This window comes from Alosa alosa, chromosome 17, assembly GCF_017589495.1.
Source record: "Alosa alosa isolate M-15738 ecotype Scorff River chromosome 17, AALO_Geno_1.1, whole genome shotgun sequence".
NCBI lineage: Eukaryota > Metazoa > Chordata > Actinopteri > Clupeiformes > Clupeidae > Alosa > Alosa alosa.
The window spans coordinates 22,647,093-22,665,648 of NC_063205.1; the positions used below are offsets into that span (position 1 = coordinate 22,647,093).

Below are 18,556 nucleotides of genomic sequence, written 5' to 3' on the forward strand. Positions count from 1 at the left end.
GTCGATTTCCACCCCGTGGTCCTTTCCGGATCCCACCCCGACTCTTTCTCCCACTCGCTTCCTGTCATTCTCCACTATCCTATCTCATTAAAAAAGGCATAAAAAGCCCCCAAAAATATATACTTAGAGGTCTATGGCGCCTACTGACAGAAATGGGTAGTATTGCCACTCTCCTCAAAGAAAGACATGAGGAACTAATGATGTTGATGAATCCCATGTAAACATGTGTTTTATAGCCTAGGCTACTGATTTAGATGGACAGGGCACGTTGGCCGTGCTAAAGCACCCGAGTCTGAAGTGGTACACTCGTAATGTGATCACTATAATGCCTCCCAGCTAAAGCTTGTCATTTGTGTTTTCTAGTCTGCTCATTATAGTGGACGTTGCTCATCCAAGCGTGCACTGACCATTGGGAAGTTCAGGGACTTTCCCGGCAGGCTGGACTTGCAAAGGTCCTGCTATATTTTACTCTCCAAAGCTCATTGGATATAGCCATTAAATATAGCCTATAGAGATATTCACCCCCTTGGACATTAAATAGCCTATACAGATATAGGTCATGTTAGCTGCAGGCTGCAGGGATATGGCTGGTGAAACCTGTATTAGTAGTGAGGGCCTCTGCCACACCAACAGCACAACTACAAGTATCCAGCCATCGGATCACTGAAATATGAAAGTAGGATGTAGATAGATAGATAGATAGATAGATGGAAAGATGGATAGATGGGTAGATAGATAGATAGATAGATAGATAGATAGATAGATAGATAGATAGATAGATAGATGGAAAGATAGATAGATGGAAAGATGGATAGATGGATAGATTGATAGATAGATACGTTATTGATCCCCAAGGGGAAATTCAAGATGCATGAATAGAGTATAAGAATTAAACTAGTATTGTTATTGATTGCTAAATAGCATTATCATTGTCCACTACAACCATTAGGGTATGCATCATTGAATTATGTAGACCGTTACCTTTTAATGTTTATATTGTGATCTAGCATTTTGTGAATTGTATTTGAGAACTTTTGTTTGTTGAAAGGTGCTGATCAATAAACATGCTCATGTGCCTTGGTTTGGACTTGCCACATTACCATATACCATTTGGCAGTAAATTACCAAGCAGCTTTGTTGTTGTGTGTGTGTGTGTGTGTGTGTGTGTGTGTGTGTGTGTGTGTGTGTGTGTGTGTGTGTGTGTGTGTGTGTGTGTGTGTCGGCCCCTTTGCTTGTGTCTCTCCATGCAACTGTTAGAAATACAAAACTAGATTTCTCATCTGAGGCGTCTACAAGTGATTACTCTAATGGAGGGAATTTGAAAGCCTTAAATTTGCCTCCTCCCCCCCAACACACGTAAGCAACCCTTCAAATCAGAGATAGCCCAGACTCCTCTCACTGGGGAGAATTTACCCCTACCCCTGCCCTATTTGCCCTTGTGTCGTGCTGAGAGGGGCCAATTAATTTTCTGTGTTTCTGTCGGTGTGTGTATGTGTGTGTGTGTCTGTGTGTGAATGCATGTGTCCGGGTGTGTGTATGTTTGTGTGAGCTTGTATGTGTGTGCATGCGTGTGTGTGTGTGTGTGTGTGTGTGTGTGTGTGTGTGTGTGTGTGTGTGTATGTGTATGCGTGTCCCTCTCTCTCTGTGTGTGTGTGTGTGTGTGTGTGTGTTTCTGGCTGAATATTAATGAAAATGAACTTATGTTCACAACCAACTCTCCATTTGAGGAAGAAGAACGAGACTTCATAAGTACCTAATCTAAGTGAGGTCATGTCTGCTATTTATCATTAGCTACACTCATCATTAGCAATCATAATAATGGCAGAATTCATGCTGCTGAAATGCACCTTGGGATTTGTAGTCTCTCACTGTTTGTAGTCTCTCACTGATACACTTCTGTATTTTAGTATATTCTTTATCTTTTATATTATATACTTTTAATTACTTTTTCTGCTGTTAGTGAATGTTATGTGTGATGTCTGTATGCTACTGAGACCTTTTGACCCCTTGGGGATCAATAAAGTATCTATCTATCTATCTATCTATCTATCTATCTATCTATCTATCTATCTATCTTTTAGAGGAAAAGCCTGAGTGTTATAAACGTATAAGTAAGTATAAGTATAAGTATAAGTATATATACTCTTTTGATCCCGTGAGGGAAATTTGGTCTCTGCATTTATCCCAATCCGTGAATTAGTGAAACACACTCAGCACACAGTAATGGCTATATCGAGACTTGGGGTGGATCAAAACAGTGAAAGATGAAGTCCAACTGTTTCCTTTACAGATTCTTTTTCTTATTTTTTTTTTCTTTTTGAACCAGTTGAACCAGTTGAATCTGACAACATTTACAGGATGATTTAGATGCATTCTTCTACCATTTAAACATTTTTAAATCAGCGATTTTAAAACTCTTATCCAAATCAACTTGCATTTTATCAGCACGTTTGCTGATATGATTTTACCATAAGTCAAGTCAGATAAGATCCCACATCTGACACACACACACACACACACACACACACACACACACACACACACACACAGTCAGGTCAGGTCCATGATATTACTTTAATGATATTACTGTAAGTCAAGTCAGATAAGATCCCATATCACACACACACACACACACACACACACACACACACACACACACACACACACACACACACACACACACACACACACAGTCAGGTCAGGTCCAGGATCTTACTGTAGTGTTTGGTAAAGTATATGAACCCACCTCTGGGATGTGCCAGCCCCACCCCATTCTTCAAGCACCACTGGATAGGCAGGATGCCCAGCGAATCAGCATGGCACACAACCGAGCTGGGCGGGGCTTCAGTGGTGAGGTCATCCACAGTGACCTGGAAGTAATATTCGCTGTACACCTGAGAAGAAGAAGGGAGATGGAGGTCAGAAAGAGAGTGGATGAGGGAGAGTTACAGAACAAAAAATAGAGAGAAAAAATGAGAGAGAGATGAAGATCAGAGAAAGAGAAAGAGAAAGGGAGTGGATATTTGAAGGAAAGAGTAACAGAACACGGGATAGGGGCAAGATTTCTCTCTCTTTTCTCTCTCTCTCTCCCTCTCAAACACACACGCACACACACACATACACAAGTTCTCTCTCTCTCACACACACACACACACACACACACACACACACACGCCTGTGCTTGTTGCTCACCTTTGTCACAGACACCGGACAAATGTGTATTGGCTCCTGTGGTGATATCATCTCAAGCTTCATTCCGACCTTAAAAGAGTGTTTATGCAGGTCTGCATGGTCCTGAAACACAAACACACACACACACACACACACACACACACACACACACACACACACACACACACACACACAGCAGCACACACACACACACACACACACAGGGCATGAGTAACTGCCTGATTGGCCTGTTCCACCAGCTCTAAAGGTAATACTTTTCATCAGAAGTCTATCACATAATAATCACTCCTAAACCAAAAAACGAGAAAGAACAGGTATGTGTGTGTGTATGTGTGTGTGTGTGTGTGTGTGTTTGAAGAACAGGTATGTGTGTGTGTGTGTGTGTGTGTGTGAGGCATAAGGAGTTGTAGGGAGATAGAAAAACAGAAGAGAGAGAGAGTGAGAGCGAGAGAGAGAGAGAGAGAGAGCTGTGTATGTGTGATGATTATATTTTTAGTCATGTTAATGGCTCTTTATATGAGATGATTAACTTGCTCTTGGCCTCTTTCTGGGTTTATAAATTGTTGTTGACAATTAGTAGTTAATCCCTTAATTATTTATAGCCTATTCACATTTCAAATGAAAAACAATTATATATATATCTCTAGTACAGTGCACCATCTTTTGTCTCCTGCTCTAGTCATTTCTAGACAAAATAAATCTACTGGTCAAATCAACATGCACTATACATTTTACACACATACATACATTTTACAATTTGCCAAGGGGTATATACAGTACTGTGATATACTGTGAACCATTACAGAATTTGTCACATTTTACTCAAAGGGTCCCTACACAGGGATTTGCTAACACATTCATGAGAATGGAACACGGTTTCAACGGTTTCCAGTAGAGGTCATGTGAGCCTTCACAACATGGTGCAAGGGATAAATACGGTATGGACACGAGAATCACACACACACACACACACACACACACACACACGTATAGTATACACGAGAATCACACACACACACACATGTATAGTATACACCACACACATACTCTCTCTCACACACACACACACACACACACACCTTCACAACATGGCGTGAGGGATGGACACGAGAATAATTTCCACTTTGCTCACCTTGAACACACACACACACACACACGTACACACCACACACACACACACACACACACACACACACACACACACACACACACACACACACACACACCTTCACAACATGGCGCAAGGGATGGACACAAGAATAATTTCTACTGTGCTCACCTTGAACACCTCCAGTGGGAGTGGTCTGGTTTGTGACTCTGATTTGATGCACTCCAGGGCCTCCTGCCATTGGTCGGCTGTCTTTGTGTCATTGAGTTCTGCACACACACACACACACACACACACACACACACACACACACACACACACACAAACACAAACACACAGGCAGTACAACGAGAGCGAGAATGAGATAGAGCGAGAGAGACACAGAAAGGCATCAGTGCCTCAATTTGTTTTTTAAAACAGTGCAAACCCTGCTTACAGCTGGTACAAAAGTATTTCTTTTTTTATTAAGAATTGTTGCTTTCGTTTTTCCTCAGCCAATGCATCCATGAATTATGAATGAATATTATTAATGAATTTCATTTACAGTACGCATATATTATTGTTTGTTTGATGTGCTTTTTTCTTTCTTTCTTTCTTTCTTTCTTTCTTTCTTTCTTTCTTTTTTCTTTCTTTCTTACTCACACTCTCTCTCACACACACACACACACCCACACACACACATTCAGGTCAGGTCCCCCACCCCCAACAGAGTGGAAGCTTCCAGGTGTTACATAGGCAGCTATGTCTGTAAACCTTTCCCAGGAGACACAAACCTTTCCTGGTACACACATATGTACACACACTCCTGGTACACACATATGTACACACACTCCTGGTACACACATATGTACACACACTCCTGGTACACACGTACTGTACGGCGTATCCATATGCTTCTGGAGTGAGGACATGTTTTGTTGTTTGAATTGATTTGCTGTTGTTGTTGTTGTTGTTTTCCTTTCCCTTCTAATTCCAATTTGGAAATGAAAATGCAAATAATAAACAGCATGTGCCCTTTTTCAAAGAGGTAAGAGAAGCAGAGTGTCTCATGAACTAAAGTGATCCTGTGGCATATAGGAGCAACTCTACTGCACTGTATTTATGTGCCTGGGGTTAAAATAGTAAACAGCATCTGCTAAATCAATGGACTGACAAAATCAGTCACTGAATTAAATTTAAAAAAAACATCAGACATGTTGGGATAAGTACCGGTAGTCTATGTCTATTCACCTCACCAGAGAAATGCCATGTTTTGAACATCTATGGACACACACACACACACACACACACACACACACACACACAGACAGACACACACAGTTTCTTGTGTTACAGACAGGTTCTGTAAACTCGTTCTGTCTTATCTGACACGTACTTCCTGCAGTCAAATATTGTGCCAGAGCAATGCAAATGGCTCTGTGTGTGTGTGTGTGTGTGTGTGTGTGTGAGTGAGTGTGTGTGTGTGTGAGGATATCTTTGTTTATTCATAAAGTGCAATGGTCCATTATCCCTCAGTAATAGGAAAGCCCTAACACCATCCTTCTCTATTCTCCTCTTTTGCTCACTCTCTGCTCTTCCCCTCTCTTTCTCTCCTTTCCTATCATCTCCTTTCCTCCTCTCATCTCCTCTCAATATCATCTCCTCTCCTCTCAATATCATCTCCTCCCCTCCCCTCCTCTCCTCTCCTTTCAATGTCATCTCCTCTCCTCTCTTCTCCCCTCCTCTCCTCTCCTCTCCTCTCCTCTCCTCTTCTCCCCTCCTCTCCTCACAATAGCATCTCCTTTCCTCTCAATATCATCTCCTCCCCTCCCCTCCTCTCCTTTCAATATCATCTCCTCTCCTCTCTTCTCCCCTCCTCTCCTCTCTTCTCCTCTCCTCTCCTCTTCTCCCCTCCTCTCCTCACAATAGCATCTCCTTTCCTCCTCTCTTCTCCTCGCTTTCCTCTCCTCTCTTCTCCTCTCCTCTCCTCTCTACTTCGCCTGTTCTCATCTTATTGATTATGATTGGTTCACATTCTATGTCCCACCCCTTACCTTTGGGTGGCTGCAAGGATAGGCTGTTCTCTGAAGCCCAACCCAGGGGGCGGAGCCTTGTGTCCAGGTAGAAGATCCAGGAGTCGTGTGATTGGTCGTCTAGGCCGGCGTAACGAAGCCGGAGGCGTCCACCCACGTTCCGCAGGACGCGAGCGGGCCAGTATGAGCACGGCTCACACACACTCTGAAGCTCCAACACACACCCTTCCTCGATCAGATCAACTGTGTTCTTGCCCCGCAAGGGCTGAACGAGGGAGAGGAAAATAGAGAGGAGGAGGAAGAAGAGGCGAGGAGAAGAGAAAGAAAGGAAGAAAGAGAGAGCAAGGGACAGTGATGGTAAGAAAGAGAGAAAGACAAAGAGATAGAGAGAGAGTTATATAAGTATGTGCCACAAACTGAGAGAAAACACATAACAGACAAAAAACAGATATCTAATCATAGTCTCAACATTTTATTATTATTTTCTTTATTATTTTTTTAAATTAATATTATATTTTATTATTATTTATTTATTCATTTATTTATTTCATTTAATTTCCTTCTTATTACTATTATTTAATCAACATTGTTTTGTTTATCTTACATATTTAACACATACATTTGACTCCCACTTAAAAATATCACTTAATAGAGATAGCATCTCTCTCTCTCTTTCTCTCTCTCTCTCTCCCTCTCTCTCTTTCTCTCTCTTCCTCTCTCTCTCTCTCTCTCTCTCTGGCCGTCTCACCCCTTCCAGGAGGTTGGCTGGAGCGGTCCGTGAGCCAGTCAGGTCCTGCACCAGAAAGTCTGTCCAGTCGCTGTACTTCTCCTTAATGGCTACAGAAGAGAGAGAGAGAGAGGGGAGAGAGAGAGGGAGAGGGGGGGGAGGAAGGGAGGGAGGGAGAGAGAGAGAGAAAGTTGATATTAAACAAAATTATGAAACTCTACTGCACATACAACATATAATACATGTAAATATAATGTTAACATAGACGTTCATGCGCGCGCACACACACACACACACACACACACACACACACACACACACACACACACAGTGTGTGTGTGTCTGACTGTAATCAACCCCCTCATTGCTCTTTTGCTCAGCCCTGCAGTGTAAGCACTGTGGATAATTCATGTTACATTGTGGGAATTAGATTAGGTTCATTTACAGATGCCTACAGAGAGTGACAAAAATGTTCACACACACACACACACACACACACACACACACACACACACACACACACACACACACACACACACACACACATATGCGCAGACATGTACACACACACACATACACACACACATACATACATGCACACAAACACATGCACGCACACAGACACACAATTGCTTCGACACACACGCACACACACACACACACACATGCTCTCTCACACACACACACACACACTGTCCTGATATGGCTCTAATGGTTTTCAGAGAACTGTCTTTCCTACAGTTTCCACTGTTCTTTTATCTTCCCCTTTATCTTCCTCTTTTCCTTCTCTTTAAATCCCTCCATCCCTCTCTCCATACATCCCTCCCGCACTCTTTTCCAGACCTACAGGACATCACCAGCACTCACAAATAGAGTGCCTATTTTTACAAATCCCGTCAGACTAGGCATTATCATCAGGCATCAACACACACACAACAGTCTCACACACAAGATCCTTAACAATACTACAACCTGACTTTCAATTCAATTCAACACACACACAGACCCTTAACAATACTGCAACTTTCAATTCAACTCAATTAAATTAAATTCAAATCAGTTCAATTCAATTCTATTCAGGTCACGCACAGATCCTTAACAATACTGCAACCTGACTTTCAATTCCACTCAATTTAAATCAATTCAATTAAATTCAGCTCAACTCTATTCTATTGTTCTCTAATCCATCTCCATTACAGCCCATTTGTCTGACTCTAAAGTTTCCAACATAAATCTATGCGTATATGTGCGTGTGTCTCTGTGTGTGTGCGTATGTGTCCATCCTTCTGTCAACTGAATTTGACTAGCAATAGTGATGTGATCCTCTGAATATTCCTGGAATGTTAGGAATAAAAATGTTCAGCCTTGTATTGCATGGATGCCGGGTGTGGTGACTAGACAGCAGCATTTCCGGAATGTTCCATGACTCTGTGTGGCCTGACCTAGCCCTGTTCCATCCCAGATCCCTTCTTTTCATCTTCACACACACACACACACACACACACACACATTTACTTCCCTTGCATTAGAGTATGCAAGATTACCTCTTGTTTTCATCAAGAACACTTTGAGGTAAAATATGGTTACAGCCCTCTGTGTAATATAAAACTATAGCAATAACTGGTATGTAAGTGCAATATGTGCGTTAAAAGGGATGATGGGGGACTTTGTGCCACTATATAGATAAATCTGTTCAAATAGGGCAATTTAATGGCGGTGTGTTTGTAGAAAGACAATAGGTGATCGAGGACCGAGGGGAACAAAAGAGAATAACGATCTCATTGTGGTGTCTGATATAAACAAAGCTTTCCTAAAACCCCGTAGCACGCACCAGGATTAGAAAGGAGCCTTTAGTGCTGCATGCATTTGTGTGTGTGTGTGTGTGTATACTGTATGTGTGTGCATATGTGTGTGTGTGTGTGTGTGTGTTAGAAAGGAGCCTTTAGTGTTGCGTGCATTTGTGTGCGTTTGTGTGTGTGTGTATATATTATATGTGTGTGTGGGTGTGTGTGTGTGTGTTAGAAAGGAGCCTTTAGTGCTGCGTGCATTTGTGTGTGTGTGTGAATGTGTGTGTGTGTGTGTGTGTGTGTGTTAGAAAGGAGCCTTTAGTGTTGCGTGCATTTGTGTGCGTTTGTGTGTGTGTGTGTGTGTGTATATGTGTGTGTGTGTGTGTGTGTGTGTGTGTGTGTGGATGTGTGTGTGTTAGAAAGTAGCCTTTAGTGTTGCATGCATTTGTGTGCGTTTGTGTGTGTGTGTTTATATGTGTGTGTGGGTGTGTGTGTGTGTGTTAGAAAGGAGCCTTTAGTGCTGCGTGCATTTGTGTGTGTGTGTATGTGTGTGTGTGTGTGTGTGTGTTAGAAAGGAGCCTTTAGTGTTGCGTGCATTTGTGTGCGTTTGTGTGTGGGTGTGCGTGTGTGGATGTGTGTGTGTTAGAAAGTAGCCTTTAGTGTTGCATGCATTTGTGTGTGTTTATGTGTGTGTGGAGATTTAAAACAAAAAACTGCATAATATACACACCTTTATCTCTATCAATCTGTCCTATTCTCTCTCCTTCTTTTAAGTTTATCTTTCTCTCCATCTCTTGCCCCCTTTCTTGTACTCTCTCTAGCTCTCTCTCTAGCTCTCTCTCTCTCTCTCTGTCTCTCTCTCTGTCTCTCTCTCTCTCTCTCTCTGTGTCTCTCTCTGTGTCTCTCTCTCTCTGTCAAATCAATTCAATTCAAAAGTGCTTTATTGGCATGACAAATAGTTAGACTTTTGTATTGCCAAAGCAATTATTACATACATTGAACATACTCTGTCTCTGTCTCTGTGTCTCTGTGTCTCTCGTTCTCTCTCTCTCTCTCTCTCTCTCTCTCTCTCTCTCTCTCTCTCTCACACAATGTGTTCTCAGCCGCCCCTAGAAATTGACAAAGCAAATTTCTTTTATGCAAAACTGGGATTTGCATATCTCCTCTCAGGGCCCACGGTGTGTAAACAAGGCAGTCTGATTTTGGGGATTATTTGAGATAATCAGAGCAATTATTACAACTTCACAAGGAGGAACAAAACAGAACGCTTATCACTGCAGGAAAGCACACTTACACAGACGCACACACACGCACACACACACACGCACGCACGCACACACACACTGCACACGCGCACACACACACACACACACGCACACGGACACTTACACAGGCCTTGCGCTGCGCACTGCACACACACCTGCGCTGCGCTGCGCTGCAGCGCACACACGCATACACACACACACACACACACACACACAGGCGGAGGAAGGAAAGGAGAGAGAGAAAGTGTGAGAAGCTTCCATCGCTTTTTCTGTGTTTTTGCATTCTACACTTTGCCAACATTATTTATTTCTCTTAAAATAGTCCTGCCAATGAAATAAAATGAATTAAATGTATTTGAATTCAGAGACAGACAGACAGACAGACACAGAGAGAGAGAGAGAGAGAGAGAGAGAGAGAGAGACCAGGTGATAAAGGTATATTGGTATGGTAACAGTATAGGAGGATATCAGCCTTGTCAGTCAGTTAGTGGTGTGTGGAGAATTTGGCATTAAATATTCCCATGGGTTATTTGGAATTCAAAGCAGAATTTGTGTGTGTGCGCGCGCGCGCGCGTGTGTGTGTGTGTGTGTGTATTAGTGATGAGTGAAGGGAGGGGCTCTGTATACTACTTATTTGCGTGTGTGCCAAGCCAGAGTTGTTTGTATTCCACATAGGCTACATACACACCCCTCCACAGACACACATGTGCCAAAATACACCACTACTGCTGTATGCAGTCACACACACACACGCATACACACACAGACACACATAGATATATAACCCACACACACACACACACACACACACACACAACACACACACACACACAAAAATGCACTCACAAACATGCACACACACACACACACACACACACACACACAGAAGTATCCGATGCCATCTGATAAACAATACTTGCCAAATATCTGACCTGATAAAATTCTCTGATACTATGGAATAGATACACGCTGTACTTTCCCAACCTGTTCCTGTTAAACAAACGCGCGCACACACACACACACACGCACACACAGATACACACACACGCACACACGCTACACTTTCCTATGAGTCAAAGAGAAAGTATTACTCATCATAGAGTAAACCCCAAATAAATTGAACTTTCAAACAAACACACACACACACACACACACACACACACACACACACACACACACACACACACACTTAGAGCCTTAGGCCTATGAGAGCAATGTGTTGAAAAGGGAGTGTGCATGGGTGTTGTGGTATTTCAGAGTGTTCTGGTATGAGGGTTCCGGAATGCACGCTCTCTGCAGGCAGACGGAATATCATCCCTGTCTAGACGGCACAGGCAGACAGATGACTAGGTCTAACCACGAGAGGTCAACCACACACACCATCACTGGAGTAGACTCGTTAACATTATTAACAAGGCATGCATTTCATTCTGTTCAGTTCATTTTCCTTTTTAATCAGGCCAGACTAATCTCTACACACATCCATCTCTCTAGCCATCTGGCAATATTTCTTTATATTTAGAAACATATTAAATTGTATAGTACCATGACTGGGTGAATTCCCTGCCGTCATAGTCAGATGTCTATTGATAGACTGCATAATATTACCCTGCACTAAAACCCCCCACTTCCCCTAAACACACAGACACATATACACACCACCCCTGCCTGAAACAACAAATAACACACATATACTAGGGCTGTGCAATTAATCAAATTAATTGAATAATCGTAATTATGACTTCCAACGATTATGAAAACAACATAATGAAAATATAATGATTATTTTTATTATTTTTATTTATGATTATTTATTCCGTTTCATAACAATGCTCTTTTTTTGTCTTGTGTCGTCATGTGCATTATCTTTTTGCATGCATTTTTTTTTATGTTGAATTATATTTAAAATGCATATATATTTAAATGATTATATTATATATATTTTTATTTTTAAAAAATGTAATGAAAAAAATAAAAATGGATGATAATTCCAAAATCACTGAGTAATTGTGTTTAATAATCGTAATCTCAATATTGAACAAAATAATCGTGATAATGATTTTTGCCACAATCAAGCATTCCATACATACACCCACACCACCTGCCTCCAACCCCACACAGTGTCCCCACTAATCACACACACACACACACACACACCGTATGGTTTCGAGATTGTTAGTGCTCTGCATTAAAGGCCACTTCAGAGCGATAATGGGACATTTTCCAATTGCTGTAAAAAACATTATTGGAGTTTCTTTCAATCAATAACACATCAGTGGTGGGAGGGACAGTAATTCCAATGTGATATTACACATCTACACATGATACTATCAGTGTTCACATTTTCAGAAACAGATGTGCTTTCATTAGGAGAGAGGAGAGTGGTGCAAATTAAATAGTGGCATTTTCAACCATTTTCTAAGCCTTGTCTATTCATAATTGAAAATACATTTCAGCACTGAAATAGGATATCAGGCTGATTTTTCAGTCTCTTTCAAGTCATAGCACATGGGGACTGCTTGGACACAATAAAAAGATAACAAATCTGAGACCATAGTGCCAAATAAAACATGTGCTGAATTGATATAGAATAACCCATAAATCAACTCTAAATTCTGATTTATTACTACGAAAGTACATAGTTAATGTTAATTCATAATCGGTAATTGAACATTATTGTAGAAGGTTATAGCTGTAAGTGGAAACAGGCCACTTTCTGGAAATAGTAACTCTGGCAAAATCAATTCAGTCAATTCTGTTGAGCTTTATCATTAAATCAAATGGCCCAAATGTATCTTTGTCTTGGACAAAAGGTTCAAAGACTTGGACAATAGGCTCAAAGGTTTCACTTTGATGAAGGAAAACAAAACACAAAATGAAACTCCCATGAAGTCCTAGGGCTGTATTTTGGGCTCCAGCGTATGGCGTAAAGCTTGTTATTCACTCGCGCAAAGCTTAATTCGGTATTTTGCACGTTGCGACCAGGGGTGTGGCAATTAACAACCTAGGGAGGGGCCTGGCGCGTTGTCTAAAAATCGCTATCATACACCACCTAAACCTGGACAGAAATCAATGGCGAATTGTTCATATGCTATTTTAAGAGCGCATGTCAACAGTCATATTGGCAGGTGCACGCACCATCCTTCTATCATTCATGAACGCACACCAGTGCACGTCCATGCAAAGCATTACAAATTGCACGATTACAATGGAAAACATAATTACAATAAAGATATTACGTAATACTGTACATCTCATGATGAGTAGTTATTCACCATCATTTGCAAATTGGTAATGACGGTTAAAACTGATTAGGGGAGAGGCGAGAGACACGTATGGAGCACAGCTGAAGACGCACTGTCACGAGATATAAGCAACTCCTCTGCAGGATAAATTTTGTTTTATTCAGTCATTTGAGCAATATTAGGGTAAGTGTTGCTTTTTCCAGCCTGTTTTCGATGGTAACCCATTGTCAGTCAATAGTGAAAGTAACTGCATATAACTGTCTTCGTTGACTGACACCTTGGTGAAGTTAGTTTCACTTTGCCAATGAGTTCAAATAATAGACGAGTGCAAATGCGTGAAGGCTATGCTAGGTTTTAGTAAAGCATGGTTTAAGAATGACTATTTCATACGGTCTGTAAAGCAGCCCCTTCAAATCGCCGTTGAATGCCAAAATACCGATGCATTTATTTGACATATCGCGCTTTGCGCCGTTAAAGGGAATGCCAGATGTCATTCTCATTGGTTTAAATGATGTTTCACCCCAAACACACCCATTTGACTGATTAAAAAACCTAGGAACACCTTGTTGCGCCATGCGCTCCACTTTTTATAACGAAACCCCTCCCAATGTGAACTGGACATCCTACTAAATTTGAATAGACTTTTGACGAGTGACCATGCACTTTAGAATGTCATGATAGGGCCCCTAATGTTCCAGGAATCTCAGCTAATACTGAGAATCATAAGAGCAGTGATTACAAAATCTGACAGGTATGAAGAGGTCCCAAGAAAAGAGAGGAGAATATTAAAATAATGACATGGAGTGTGCATGAGAGAAGCAAAGAGGAGGGGAAGTGAGACGTAGAGAGAAAATGGGAAGCAAGAGGAGAAGAGGAGAGGAGAGGAGAAGAGGGAAGAGAGGAGAAGAGAGGAGAAGAAAGAAGAAGAGAGGAGAATAGAGGAGAGGAGAGGAGAGGAGAAGAGAGGAGAGGAGAGGAGAGGGAAGAGGAGAAGAGAGGAAAAGAGGGAAGAGGAGAGAAGAAGAGAAGAAAAGAGAGGAGAAAAGAGAAGAGGAAATGGGAGAGAGGAGAGGAAAAGAGAGGAGAAGAGGAAAGAAGAGAGTAAAAGAGAGAAGAGAACATGAGAAATAAGAGGACGAAATGGGAGACTCTTGTATGATACATTTACCCCACTTTGGTAATCGAGTGGGGAGAATTTGCCCCACTGGTGCAGTGGGAAAATATGTGCCCACTGATGTGGTGGTAACATGGGGGCAGTTGGTAATCTGGCATGCTGTTGACTATCTGGCTGGTGTAGTGGTGGTGTGGTAACATAGGAGAAATTGGTAATCCAGCGTGGCGGTGGGTGAAGTTGGTAATCTAGCGTGGCGGTGGGTGAAGTTGGTAATCTAGGGTGGTGGTGGTGGGTGAAGTTGGTAATGTAGCATGATGCCAGTGAGTGAAGTTGGTAATCTAGCGTGGCGGTTGGTAATCTAGCGTGGCGGTGGGTGAAGTTGGTAATCTAGCGTGGTGGTGGGTGAAGTTGGTAATCTAGCGTGGCGGTGGGTGAAGTTGGTAATCTAGCGTGGCGGTGGGTGCCAATGGATCGTTTGAAGTGCGGCTCTGCCCCATCACAGAGCTCCCACTCCACAGCCTGCCATGGTTGCCATAGCAACCACGGCCAGCACAGCCTAGTTCTCCAGGCAATGAAAAAACAGGCACCAGGCATGAATGGATACACACACACACACACACACACACACACACACACACACACACACACACACACACAAACATCACATGCTCTATCAAACATTGTGCAATAGTTTTGTCCCAAGATGTAAGTTCTTCCCATACCTCCTTACTCATGGATCTCTCTCTCTCTCACTCTCTCTCTCTTTCACTTTCCATCTGATGTCTTTCTGCCTCTATTTCCCTCAGGAGCAGGGGTTTCTGGGGTTTCTGGATGTTTGGTGGGATGGGGTTATGTGTGTGTGTGTGTGTGTGTGTGTGTTGGGGGAGGGGGTTGGGGGTCAGGTGTGTTTATATATACATATATATATATTTTTTGTATGAATGTATTTATGTATGTTTGTATAGTTTTGTGTTCCAATAAATGGGTATTAAACCTCTCTCTCTCTCTCTCTCTCTCTCTCTCTCTCCCCATCTGATTTCTTTCTGTCTCTAGTTCCCTCAGGCTTATAAAGACAAACATACTAGATCACAGCAGCATGAAAGAGCAGGTCAGTCCAGTCAATATGTGGCAGTATAGCGTATCTACATTGTCCTGTATCTCACACAGTACTGTACTGTGTATCACAAACAAATATTGACGGTAACAGAGTGTGCCTGTGCATACCTGCATGCATGTGTGTACACACACACACACACACATAGCCACCTTTCTCTCTCTCTCTCTCTCTCTCTAACACACACACACACACACACACAGAGGCCCCTTTCTCTCTCTCTCACACTCTCTGTCACACACACGCACACGCACACGCACGCGCACGCGCACACGCACACGCACACGCACACACACAGAGAGACACACACACAGCAACAGAAGATGAACACTCAGACACCCTCCATAAGGCAGAGGTACCCAGAGGCAAAGCTGCAATGAGCCAGATATCTACAGGACACTGGAGAATGGCGGCTGCTTTCATGAGGGAGTTTCCATTACGGACATTGGGCTCTATCGTGCACACCAGCTTGATAATATTTGTCCATTTCCCGGTTTTGTTCGTGCATTGGTCAACTAAAAATTTAGTAGCCTATATTGTACATCTACATGCAATATCTTTACAACAACAACGCCTAATTACGACCTATTAATTTGGACAACTTTATACAGCCCTATAAAGGCTAAAGTTACCTTTAGTTTTGTTCCAGTTTACCGTTGTGTATGGCTTTAAACATCGTGTGCGCTTTCACATCAGCCTATAAGCATTATTCCAGCTGCGCTAAGGTTTTGACAAGCACCACAATTTTGCCTATCTTGTTGTAGCCCATCTGAAATAACTCCAAACTTTGCTTTGTTCCCTCCATCCTTTCGTTGTTTTCAAAAAACGTTTTATATCCATGATGGCCTTGAAGTCTTGAGTTTGTGAATTTGCTTAAATAAGCTTATTATGTGCTGTTAACCAGCAACCATAGACAGTAAAAGAAAGCAGCAAGTAGCCTTGGCTACAATTTCTGTAGTTGCTGCGTCTATTCATTGTTATTCTCTCTCCTGCTCAAACAAAAGTTGTGCGTGCACTAAGTTGATGATAACGTGTTTACAAACTCTACTTTACATAAAATATTGTAAATAGCCCACTGTCATGCAGTAAATGCCCCAGCAGCAGCACGGGAGAGGAGAGCTTATCTGACAGAAGATCTGCATTGTCTAAACTCTATAGTGAGGTAGATTACATTGCAGAAATATCACCATGCATTGAAGAAAGAGAAGAAGTGCATGGTAAGTGTGTTTTAGGAGAGCAAGCATCTGTGGAAGAGTGTGGAGGGTCTTCAAGAGCTTCTTAATAAAAGATCTATCTATTTATCTATCTTATGTATCTATCTATCTATCTATCTATCTATCTACCTATCTATCTATCTATCTATCTATCTCCAAATTATTTATTTTGAAGAAGCTTCTCCTTCAGCCTAGTGTAGATAGTAATGTTTGACATTTACTAAAAATAACACAGCTCCATCATATAAATACTCCTTCATAATATATCTCTCCTCCATAATTAGCTCATCGGTGGGAGGAGCTTGAGGGTGGTCACATGAGTCGAGATCTCCAGTTGTTGTGAGAGGCCCAAAAAAACAATGTCTCCTTTTAGCCTACTTAATAATATATGATGTGATGATGACACAGCATTTGCCGCCGCACTTGACACAAGACAGGAGAGGTGATTCAACAGATGACACTCGGCTCTTCGTCAGGCAGGGATGCTGAAGCTGTAGGCCTCCGAGGGACAGCTGGAGTGTGTTATTGATATACAGTTGCAGTGTGTGTCTGTGTGTGTGTGTGTGTGTGTGTGTGTGTGTGTGTGTGTGTGTGTGTGTGTGATGCTGAAGCTGAAGACAGCGTGCATGTGTTATTGTGTGTGTGTGTTGTTGATATACTGTTGCAGCTGCAATCCCTTTTTCTAAACTATTAAAGGTCAAAAGGGATCTGGCTCAGTCAGTGAGGTGTGCCAATACTGTTAAAAGTGTGTGTGTGTGTGTGTGTGTGTGTGTGTGTGTGTGTGTGTGTGTGTGTGTGTGTGTGTGTGTGCTTTGAGCGTGCGTGTGTGCGTGTGTGTGTGCAGTTGGTATCTATACTAAAACAAAGCTAGAAACTACACACTCAACATTACATGCAAATACACATCAAAACCTACACACACATACACACACACTGCACACACACACATATGCACACCACACACACACACGGCCATGCACCCATGTCTATACCACAGCCATCCGTTCATGCATACAAGCATTCTGTTTTATACACAAGCTGTAAGGCATGCATTGTAGCAGTGTGCTATATATACTAATACGGCCCTAAGAATGAGCAGAGAGAGAGAGAGAGAGAGAGAGAGAGAGAGAGAGAGAGAGAGAGGGGGAAGAGAGAGAGAGAGAGAGAGAGAGTGAGAGAGAGAGAGAGTGAGAGGGAGAGAGAGGAGAGAGAGAGAGAGAGAGAGAGAGAGAGAGAGAGAGAGAGAGAGAGAGAGAGAGAGAGAGAGATAGAGAGAGAGTGAGAGGGAGAGGGAGAGAGGGGAAGAGAGAGAGAGAGAAAGAGGGAGAGAGAGAGATAGAGAAATGAAAGGAAAGAAGGAAAGGGGGAAAGAAGGATAATGAATAAATGAGACTACTCATAAAAAAATACAAAGAGATCTCCTCACTATTGTCCAAGTCTCTCCTGGATAACAGTGAGATAAATAATACTATCATATATAATTATCTCATGGTGTTGAACAGGGTCGCAAATCATTCTCACTTGTTTCACTAACTTAATACCTTAACACCTCAATATTACCTTGTTTCTAGATCTCTGTTAAAGACAACCTTGGTGTTGGGGGATAAAGGACAACTTTTTACAAAGTACACAAAGCTCTCATATCTGTCACAAACTGTTTCTCAAGAGGAATTTCAGGGGTAATATCTGTGATTAAACTGATACATAAATGAATAATATTCATCAGATCTAGGTATCCTGTTCCTCCAGTATGGATAAGGGAAAAGTGTTCCTATAGT

General features: G+C 42.1%; 1 protein-coding gene across 4 annotated transcripts in view; it reads right to left on the bottom strand.

Moving 5' to 3' along the window:
• The window catches only part of sfmbt2 (Scm like with four mbt domains 2), a 56,932-nt gene that overhangs the window by 16,719 nt on the left and 21,657 nt on the right, over window positions 1-18,556 (bottom strand). For all 4 annotated transcript variants that reach the window (XM_048268205.1, XM_048268206.1, XM_048268204.1 and 1 more), the window contains 5 exons: window positions 7,061-7,149; window positions 6,334-6,577; window positions 4,472-4,569; window positions 3,193-3,294; window positions 2,747-2,894 (listed from right to left, as the gene is read on the bottom strand). In XM_048268205.1, the coding sequence (XP_048124162.1) occupies window positions 2,747-2,894; window positions 3,193-3,294; window positions 4,472-4,569; window positions 6,334-6,577; window positions 7,061-7,149 (681 nt within the window). The remainder of the gene's footprint in view (window positions 1-2,746; window positions 2,895-3,192; window positions 3,295-4,471; window positions 4,570-6,333; window positions 6,578-7,060; window positions 7,150-18,556) is intronic.